This window comes from Labrus mixtus, chromosome 23 (genome assembly GCF_963584025.1).
Source record: "Labrus mixtus chromosome 23, fLabMix1.1, whole genome shotgun sequence".
NCBI lineage: Eukaryota > Metazoa > Chordata > Actinopteri > Labriformes > Labridae > Labrus > Labrus mixtus.
Window position 1 is genome coordinate 20901193 of NC_083634.1, and position 10000 is coordinate 20911192.

At 44.8% G+C, this 10000-nt stretch overlaps 1 protein-coding gene and 1 long non-coding RNA gene across 3 annotated transcripts in view; both read left to right on the top strand.

Moving 5' to 3' along the window:
• LOC132958131 (uncharacterized) overlaps positions 1-8615 on the top strand; it is a 20915-nt gene extending 12300 nt beyond the window's left edge. Inside the window, exon 2 of the long non-coding RNA XR_009666727.1 lies at positions 7850-8615. This is a non-coding gene — a long non-coding RNA (uncharacterized LOC132958131). The remainder of the gene's footprint in view (positions 1-7849) is intronic.
• The window catches only part of plod3 (procollagen-lysine, 2-oxoglutarate 5-dioxygenase 3), a 13257-nt gene extending 4642 nt beyond the window's left edge, over positions 1-8615 (top strand). The window contains exons 4-20 of one of the 2 annotated variants that reach the window (XM_061030720.1): positions 623-786; positions 1014-1126; positions 1212-1275; positions 1991-2088; positions 2457-2558; positions 2643-2774; positions 2855-2976; positions 4021-4125; positions 4683-4808; positions 5092-5233; positions 5317-5430; positions 5515-5586; positions 5826-5930; positions 6208-6354; positions 6520-6645; positions 6997-7300; positions 7535-8615. In XM_061030720.1, the coding sequence (XP_060886703.1) occupies positions 623-786; positions 1014-1126; positions 1212-1275; positions 1991-2088; positions 2457-2558; positions 2643-2774; positions 2855-2976; positions 4021-4125; positions 4683-4808; positions 5092-5233; positions 5317-5430; positions 5515-5586; positions 5826-5930; positions 6208-6354; positions 6520-6645; positions 6997-7152 (1888 nt within the window). In that variant the 3' untranslated portion in view covers positions 7153-7300; positions 7535-8615. Of the gene's footprint in view, positions 1-622; positions 787-1013; positions 1127-1211; positions 1276-1990; positions 2089-2456; positions 2559-2642; positions 2775-2854; positions 2977-4020; positions 4126-4682; positions 4809-5091; positions 5234-5316; positions 5431-5514; positions 5587-5825; positions 6032-6207; positions 6355-6519; positions 6646-6996; positions 7301-7534 lie in introns of those variants that run through there. The other variant, XM_061030721.1, reaches the window with a different exon arrangement.
• Positions 8616-10000: the final 1385 nt, after the last annotated feature.

Here is a 10000-nt window from a genome sequence, read left to right on the forward strand (position 1 = left end):
CCACCCCTTCCTCTAAAGAACATAAAAGACTTCCATATGAACAGGTTTGTGGATGAAACCAAATATCAAAAAAAAAAAAAAAAAAAAAGGGCCCGACTGATAAGAGATTTTTGGGGCCGATTTCAAAGTTGATATGAGGAAGAGAACAAATCAGATACCGATATCTTCCTCACATCTGTAGAGATAGATGCTCATCACTTTGACCGCTCACAGAAGGTTAAATAGACCCTCAGGCCTACGGGACATGTCCATGCTGGACACGTTTATTTTTATGTTGGTCCAAAAGTGTTAAACCTCTACACGGGTTCTGACCACGAGCGGCGAGTCATGAAGAAGCAGGTTTGTGTTTATAATGATGAGGAGACGGGACCCCTGTGTTTCCACTTTTAGCTCTTAATGAACCCCTTCAGATCCAACATGGCGGCTGTAGGGCCTCCAGTTTCCGGCTGCAGTCTGTCATTACGCCGATGATGTCATACTTTCCTTTTCTAAAGCCTCCTCTCACATGTGCCTCTCTTTACGTTTAACGTCCTGGATGAATGAAGACCTTGTGTTTACGGATGTGGTCATCGTGCACGTTTTCTAACGGCTCGTTTCACTTCCTCGCCGTGTTTCTGTGTAGCTACGACGTGATCTTTGCGTCCGGTCCCGAGGAGGTCCTGTCAAAGTTTTCCCGTCTGGGTCACAGAGTGGTTTTCTCCGCCGAGGGATTCTGCTGGCCCGACCAGAGGCTGGCCCCCAAATACCCTGAGGTGCATTCTGGGAAACGCTACCTCAACTCAGGAGGTAAAAACGCCGTCTGCAAACCAGGAATGAAAAAATATGTCTGTTAATCTGAGGAACACGTTTCTGATCTAAGGTGTGTGTGTGTGTGTGTGTGTGTGTGTGTGTGTGTGTGTGTGTGTGTGTGTGTGCGCGTGTGTGTGTGTATCTGTGTGTGTGTGTGTGTGTGTCTGTGTCTGTGTCTGTGTGTGTATCTGTGTGTGCGTGTGCGTGTGTGTCACGTCGTTCAGGGTTTATCGGCTTTGCGTCAGACCTCAGTACGATGGTCCAGCAGTGGAAGTACAAAGACAACGATGACGACCAGCTGTTCTACACAAAGATCTACCTGGACAAGATTCAGAGGGTAAACGACCCCCTAATGAATCACTAAATCAATTAACCAATCACATCGATCGGAGGAATCACGATGATGTCATTTATTTCCTCAGACAAAATTCAACATCACTCTGGACCATCGCGCCAGAATCTTCCAGAACCTGAACGGAGCTATAGGTGAGACACACACACAACCAGAGACACACACACACACACACAACCAGAGACACACACACACACAACCAGACACACAACCAGAGACACACACACACACACACACACACACACACACACAGACACACACACAGACACACACAGACACACACACAGACACACACACACACAACCAGAGACACACACACACACACACACACACACACACACACACACAGACACACACACACACAGACACACAGCCAGAGACACACACATAGACACATACACACACAGACACACACATAGACACATATACATACACACACAGACACACACATAGACACATATACATACACACACAGACACACACATAGACACATATACATACACACACAGACACACACACGCACACACAAACATATAAACACACACACACTCAAACACACACACATAAACACACACACAAACTCAAACACACACACACACACACACACACACTCAAACACACACACATAAACACACACACAAACTCAAACACACACACACACACACACACACTCAAACACACACACACACACACACACACACACACACACACACAGACACACACACACACACATAAACACACACACACACACACACACACACAGACACAGACACACACACACACACACATAAACACACACACACACACACACACACACACACTCACACGAGTCGTGTCTGTGTCCGTCAGATGAAGTCGTCTTGAAGTTCGAGAGGGCAAAGGTCAGAGCGAGAAACGTCGCCTACGACACACTTCCTGTCATCATCCATGGCAATGGACCCACAAAGGTAACCGCCCAATCACAGCCCTGCACCTGCACCATGTGACGGTCAGGACTGTGGTGAAATAGTGAATTTATTTTAGAGACGTGATTTGATCGAACTGGTTTGGAAGTTAAAGGTCAGATTGTCCCGGGTGTGAACAGCTCACTAATGTGTTTTAAATCTGACCTGCAGTACCTTTTTTAAACACTAGGTGTCCTTATTGCTCCTTTAATCTGAATTTCTACCAGAAACAAAGAATGTTTCAAAGAAGAAGATAAACATTAAAGAGATTTAACAGGACGTGTCCGTACATCAGTCACTGAGTGAGTTTAGAGAAACACTTACAGGATGTTTCAGAGGTCAGAGGTCACATGTCTGTCGTGTGTTTGCAGCTGCAGCTGAACTACCTGGGAAACTACGTCCCTACGGCGTGGACCTACGAGAACGGCTGTGGGATCTGTGACAACGACCTGCTGTTCTTCAACGACGTAGACGTACGCAACACTCTCCTTCTCAACACTTCAATCTGTTAAAACAAACAAAAAAAATCCTTAAGTTTAAAATGTGTGTGTGTTCAGGACGAGGAGATGCCTCTTGTGTACGTAGCCGTGTTTATCGAACACGCCACGCCCTTCATGGAGGAGTTCCTGGACCGCCTGACCACGCTCAACTACCCGATGACCAAGATCCGCCTTTTCATCCACAACAACGTACGAGCTGAAGGGAACGCCTCCTGACGTTTATCCCCATGTGCTGCTCTCGTGTGTCACTGTGTATGTGTGTGTTTCAGGTGGTGTACCACGAGCGTCACATCCACAGGTTCTGGGAGCGCCACAAAGCTCTGTTCCCGGACGCCACGCTGGTGGGACCGGAGGAGGACCTGCAGGAGAACAAGGCCAGAGCCATGGCTGTGTGAGTGGAACTCAAGAGAACATGTTCATATCGACTCTTCAGGGCGTCTGCGGCTCGTCCAGACGATAAAGATTTTTGATCTACATCAGAGATCTTCTTCAGGGTTCAAACAACTTGCGCTGCATTGTTGTGTTAGCATGCTAATGCTAGCGATCTTTATTATGCTGGTATCTTCACACTGCATGTAAATTTACCTGAAATGAGCGTGATCTAGAAACACAGTTAAGCAGTGAGTACAGTATGTTATTCTTCTTTTCTCTAGTCCCTCATTTAAACAACTTTTATACACGAGGGGAGGAGTCAGCCGGCCGTCCGGGCGATGTAAACAAAGTGAAGATAGGACTCTGAAAACATCACAGACAGTGGGACTCGGGTGTTACACCCATTGTAGACAGTCATGACTCACAGAGTTATTTTCAGAGGAGATACTTGATTTCTACATTTAAGTGTGAAAAATCACAGATTAAGACTTTAAACAGATTGAATGAATTGCAGATTTACACAAAAATAAGAAGCAGCTAGTTTCTTTTAAACTGTATTTTCTTTTATTTTTGGGCCATTTTTGTTTTTTATTGGAGAGGACAGCTGAAGAGAGAGAGGAAATGTTGGGAGGAGAGAGAGAGTGGGATGGACAGAGGTCGAACCCACAACATATTATAGCCTCTGTAAATCGGGCGCATAAGCTAACCGCTATGCCACCCTATGCCCCATTTTATTCTCAAGTCGTTCAGATGGGAAGAATCATCTGTTTTCATGTCTGACACGATGCAGAGCAAAGCTGATGCAAAACCTCTCAGATCTCTGGGGGCGCTGGTGGCCTTCTGGTGGTTGGTGTGGGTCTTCGTGTACTGAGGATTTGGTCCTCTAGACGGGCTGTCCTGGTTTGCGTCGGGTCTGTGGTTCCTTTCCTGTGTATCGTTCCCCACTCTTATTTTTGGGGGTCTACAGTGGTGGTGGTTCTCATATTGAGTCTCATTTGATGTGTTAAAGAAGTAAACCTTTGAGAAGATACAGGATCTAAGATGTTCATGTGTTTGTGTGCAGGGAGGCATGTAAGAAGGATACAGAGTGTGCTTACTACTTCAGCATCGACTCTGATGTGGCCCTAACGAATCCAGACACCCTGAGGATACTCATCGAGGAAAACAAGTAAGGATGCTTTGTATACACCAGAAAGTACATCCTTCAAGTCAACAGTCCAACAAGTATCCAGCAACAAGTACACACCAGTATCCTTCTGTGTACCCTACATCTCCACAAGTACACACCAGTATCCTTCTGTGTACCCTACATCTCCACAAGTACACACTAGTACCCTTCTGTGTACCCTACATCTCCACAAGTACACACTAGTACCCTTCTGTGTACCCTATATCCCAACAAGTACACACTAGTACCCTTCTGTGTACCCTACATCTCCACAAGTACACACTAGTACCCTTCTGTTTACCCTACATCTCCACAAGTACACACTAGTACCCTTCTGTGTACCCTATATCCCAACAAGTACACACTAGTACCCTTCTGTGTACCCTACATCTCCACAAGTACACACTAGTACCCTTCTGTGTACCCTACATCTCCACAAGTACACACTAGTACCCTTCTGTGTACCCTACATCTCCACAAGTACACACTAGTACCTTTCCATATACGCTATACTCCAACATGACAAACTAGTTTTTACATGTTCTGTTTGTCTTCAGGTCAGTCATTGCTCCGATGTTGTCCAAACACGGGAAGCTGTGGAGTAACTTCTGGGGCGCTCTGAGTCCTGAAGGATTCTACTCCAGGTCTGAGGACTACATCGAGATTGTCCAGGGCAAGAGGATGTGAGTGTAAACACACACATACACACACACACACACACACACACACACACACACGCCAATACACTGTAGTTTGGTTTACAAATCACATCTTTTCCGTGCTGCCTCTCTGTGTTGTCATTGAAACGATACCTGTTTGATATCACAGTCCAAGGACCACATATTATATCATAGCAAAATTGCAGACAAACTCCAGCACACTGTTGAAATTTCATGAAAACATTTGTGCCAACCTTGAGCACCAGCGTGTGTGTGTGTGTGTGTGTGTGTGTGTGTGTGTGTGTAGTGGTCTGTGGAACGTGCCGTACATCACTCAGGCATACCTGATCAAGGCCAGCGTGCTGCGCTCCAAACTGTCCAAGGTGAGCCTGTACGTGGCCGAGGGGATGGACCCCGACATGGTGTTCTGCAGGAGCATCAGAGACCAGGTAACACACACCTGCTGGCCTCACACAGTACCAGCTGTCTGTCTGAGCCTCTTCTCAAACTAACCCACCACCCTCCTCCTCAGGGAGTCTTCATGTTCGTGTCAAACCGCGACGAGTTCGGCCGTCTGGTGGCGTCGACCAACTTCAACACGTCCAGGCTGCACCCGGACATGTGGCAGATCTTCGACAACCCCGTGGTCAGACAAACAGAAGGAATCAACAAAACACAGCGACATTAACAGACGGAGGGAACGCTCACTGTGTGTCTGTTTGTTTTACAGGACTGGAAGGAGAAGTACATCCACGAGAACTACTCGAGGATCTTTGAGGAGCAGAAAGTCTTTGTGGAGCAGGTAGATACACAAACGAAGGAGTGAAGGTCCGAGTTTCAAACACAATCAGAAAGTAGCTTTAAAACACGTTACACATTCTGAATGTAGCCAACGTGTTTGTGCAGGAGTTTGAGTTCAAGTACCGCATTTTAAAAACAAGAAATGACACTTTACTGCTCCATAGGACTTTTAGTTTTGTTGCCATGGTAACAAACAGGCATCAGCATTGTATGATCTGTGTGTGTGTGTGTGTGTCTCAGCCGTGTCCAGATGTTTACTGGTTTCCAGCCTTCTCAGAGAAGATGTGTGATCATCTGGTGGAGACCATGGAGGACAATGGAGAGTGGTCAGGAGGAAAACACAAGGTAACCCGTGGACCGTTTGATTCAAGTTTAGATTCAAGAAGAGAAAGTTTGTTTTTCACGTGTGTGTGTGTGTGTGTGTGTGTGTGTGTGTGTGTGTGTGTGTGTGTGTGTGTGTGTGTGTGTGTGTGTGTGTGTGTGTGTGTGTGTGTGTGTGTGTGTGTGTGTGTGTGTGTGTGTGTGTGTGTGTGTGTGTGTGTCTCTGTGTGTCTGTCTCTGTGTGTGTGTGTCTGTGTGTGTGTGTGTGTGTGTGTGTGTGTGTGTGTGTGTGTGTGTTCAGGACGAGCGTCTGGCCGGCGGTTATGAAAACGTCCCCACGGTGGATATCCACATGAACCAGATCGGCTTTGAGAAGGAGTGGTTGAAGTTCTTAAAAGAGTACATCGCCCCGGTGACGGAGAAACTCTATCCAGGATATTACCCTAAGGTACGGACGCTAACCACGCTAACCTCCAGATATAACCCCGCCTCCTCCACGCTCAGTCTAAAGCTTCAGACGCTGGAGCTCGGGGACATGTCAGGAAAAGCTAACATTAGCTCAGACGTTATGTGTAAAGATTGTGTGTGTGTGTGTGTGTGTGTGTGTGTTCAGGCTCAGGCCATCATGAACTTCGTGGTGCGTTATCGTCCTGACGAGCAGCCGTCTCTGAGGCCGCATCACGACTCCTCCACCTTCACCATCAACGTCGCCCTGAACAGCAAGGGCAAGGACTACGAGGTACACACACACACACACACACACACACACACACACACACACACACAGTATGAGTAGAGTATGTCCTGAGGAGGTCACTATTAATCTGAAATGTAACTTTGTTAATGTTAAAAAAATGTTAATGTAAAGAGTGACCGTGCTATCTGGTGACTTGTAGCTGAATGAATCTGTGGTTGCAGTAACCGGTGTTATGATGTAAAGAGTGACCGTGCTATCTGGTGACTTGTAGCTGAATGAATCTGTGGTTGCAGTAACCGGTGTTATGATGTAAAGAGTGACCGTGCTATCTGGTGACTTGTAGCTGAATGAATCTGTGGTTTTAATAGAAGTTTCTTTATCGTCGTCATGCAGGGTGGAGGCTGCAGGTTCCTGCGATACGACTGTCAGGTGGAGTCTCCCAGGAAGGGCTGGTCCTTCATGCACCCGGGTCGCCTGACGCACTACCACGAGGGTCTGCCCACCACCAGCGGGACCCGCTATATCATGGTGTCCTTTGTAGACCCCTAGAGCTGTGTCTGTGTCTGTGTGTGTTTTAAAGAGCCTTCCTGTTCATGAACCAACCGGACACATCAACCACTTCAACAGGTGTGTGTGTGTGTGTGTGTGTGTGTGTGTGTGTGTGTGTGTGTGTGTGTGTGTGTGTGTGTGTGTGTGTGTGTGTGTGTGTGTGTGTGTGTGTGTGTGTGTGTGTGTGTGTGTGTGTGTGTGTGTGTGTGTGTGTGTGTGTGTGTGTGTGTGTGTGTGTGTGTGTGTGTGTGTGTGTGTGTGTGTGTGTGTGTGTGTGTGTGTGTGTGTGTGTGTGTGTGTGTGTGTGTGTGTGTGTGTGTGTGTGTGTGTGTGTGTGTGTGTGTGTGTGTGTGTGTGTGTGTGTGTGTGTGTGTGAACATAGTGGACCTCCTCCTCACAGTTGGAGACAAACAGAACGGAGAATTAAACATGATGACCTTGAATGCATCGTCTCAGAACACTTCCCAACGTGCTTTTTTTATTTCGTCTTCTTTCTGATTGGACGATTCCAGCTCACCTGCTGTCACACCTGACTCTCACGCACCTAAGAGAAAGGAGTCCTCAACACTTCCTGTTTGAACATTTCAGAATAAGAGTCCTTAGATTTTATCTTTGTGCAGTAACTTAAGACAGAGTCTGTTATGGAAGAAAAAATCATTTTGTCACCGTGCTGCCTTACCTGAATCTATGCAAGCAGAACTCACTGCGTGCGTGCGTGCGTGCGTGCGTGTTTCGAAACACTCCATCAATCTTTTTTTTTTAAATGCTGTTGCGGTTTTAAGTTGTTGAATGCTTCACAAAAAAGAATCCCCCACAATGAAAAAGCTCTCTCCCTGGTGATACTCTGATGCTGTGGTTACCATGGAAACTATACATACAGCTGGGCATGATGTTTTAGATCAGATCACTCGGAGGACGTCACAGGTAGCTTTGAGTTTGATATTTTTGGATCAGAATGTTTAAAAATCAGTGCGAGAACGAGAAACGACAAAGTCCAGAAATATGTTTGAACAAGAAAGAAGACAAAGTGAAGAATATCGTTTTCCTGTGCTGAGAAGTTTTGTGTATTAAAGTATGTAAATGGAGTTTTTGACATATTTTTAAACTGTTACTGGGGAAACACTAAAGGCCTTTTTTATATTGTTCATGTTTTATTTGTTATTGATTAGTGTCTGAGATTCATTCAGTTCATTTCTTCTTGTGTGTTTTTTAATCGTGTAGTTGTGTATTTTCAGGGGTGAAGCTGTCGTCTCCTCTCAGTTTTTATCTCCTTATTTAAAAAAAAAAAAGAAAAGATGTGACGATACGAGGTTTCCACCTGACGCTGCCTGTAGTTCTCTCTCCATGCGTGCCTGTCGATACGAGGTGTCGACTGTCTCTGGCTTTGTACAAAATGCATTAAATTATTTGTCAATGACTGAGCGAATAAAGTTTTGAGATTTTAATAAATAAATGTACCATCACAGCGGGGTGCGTTTGTTTTATGTGTCAGAGGAGGGAGGAGATAAGGATGGACTTTAATCTATGTTAGAAACTATTTGAAATGAGGGCCTGATTCAGACGAGGACTCGAGCGTCTTTTTAAATCTAAATGAGAGAAAAAGAGAAAACACACACAAAGGGTTAAATTCTCCCCTGACTGCGCTGCAGAGTGAAACCCTGCTGGGAAAAAAAACAGGTTGAAAATAGTTATTCAGAGACTTCCGGTTAGCTGATGGAGTAGTTTGGCGCAGCATGAAATCGCTCTCCCAGACAGGAATACCCTCCCTAGAACTCGAAAAAACAACACTTAACAGTTTGGTTATAGATGAGTTGGAGACGAAACACAAAAGGCCTTAAAGGGGAAGAGAAAATGCCGAAATATCAAGACAAAAGTGTCTCAAAGAAAAGGGAGACAAAGAAGGCAGATATATCATTATAAAAGGAAGAATAGACAACACTTTGGTCACACACCTGAGAGCGACTGGAAATTCCTTAAAAACATGTTTGACACAATAATCTCAGAAAGTGAAGGCATTTTAGTCTGTGCTGGAGACTGGAATACAGTTCTTAATTACTCTATAGATACAACAAGTAAAGTTAGACAGACATCCCTTAAGTCAAAAGACCTTAATATGTTACTTAAAGAAGCAGGGATGTACGATGTCTGGAGGAGCCTTCATGCACAAGAAAAAGACTTTACTCATTACTCAGCTACTCACCACGTGTACTCCAGAATAGACTATTTCTTAATAAACAACATAGATAGATACAGGGTAAAGGAATGCTCAATAGGAACAGCAGACATATCAGATCATAATGCAAGCTACCTTACTATTCATATAAATAACAGATCGAAACATACACTCTGGAGACTAAATGTTGGAATTCTAAACAATGAAACAGTTTTAAAAGAGGTTAAGAGAGAAATCAGTGACTGTATAAAAGATAACAACAATGTCCAAGTGGATCCAACTATACTATGGGATACCATTAAAGCGATAATGAGAAGGAAATTAATTTCAAGAACTGCTTACTTAACCAAAATGAAGAAGGCAAAATACGATGAGTTACAAGAGACACTGAGGACTAGAGAAACAGCAACTGGAAAATGGAGATAGAGGACTGACTAACCAAATAAAAGAAACTAAAAAACAAATAGGGGACTTCTTGAACGATGAGCTTGAAAAAAAACTGAGATTTGCAAGACAAACCTTCTATGAATCAGGTTCGAGAGCAACGAAAATATTAGCGAGACGACTCAGGTCACAACAAATGCAACACTCAATACACAAGATTAGAGACCTATGAACCGCAAGAAGTTCAAGAAATCTTTAAAGACTATTACAAAACCCTATACTCACAGTCTG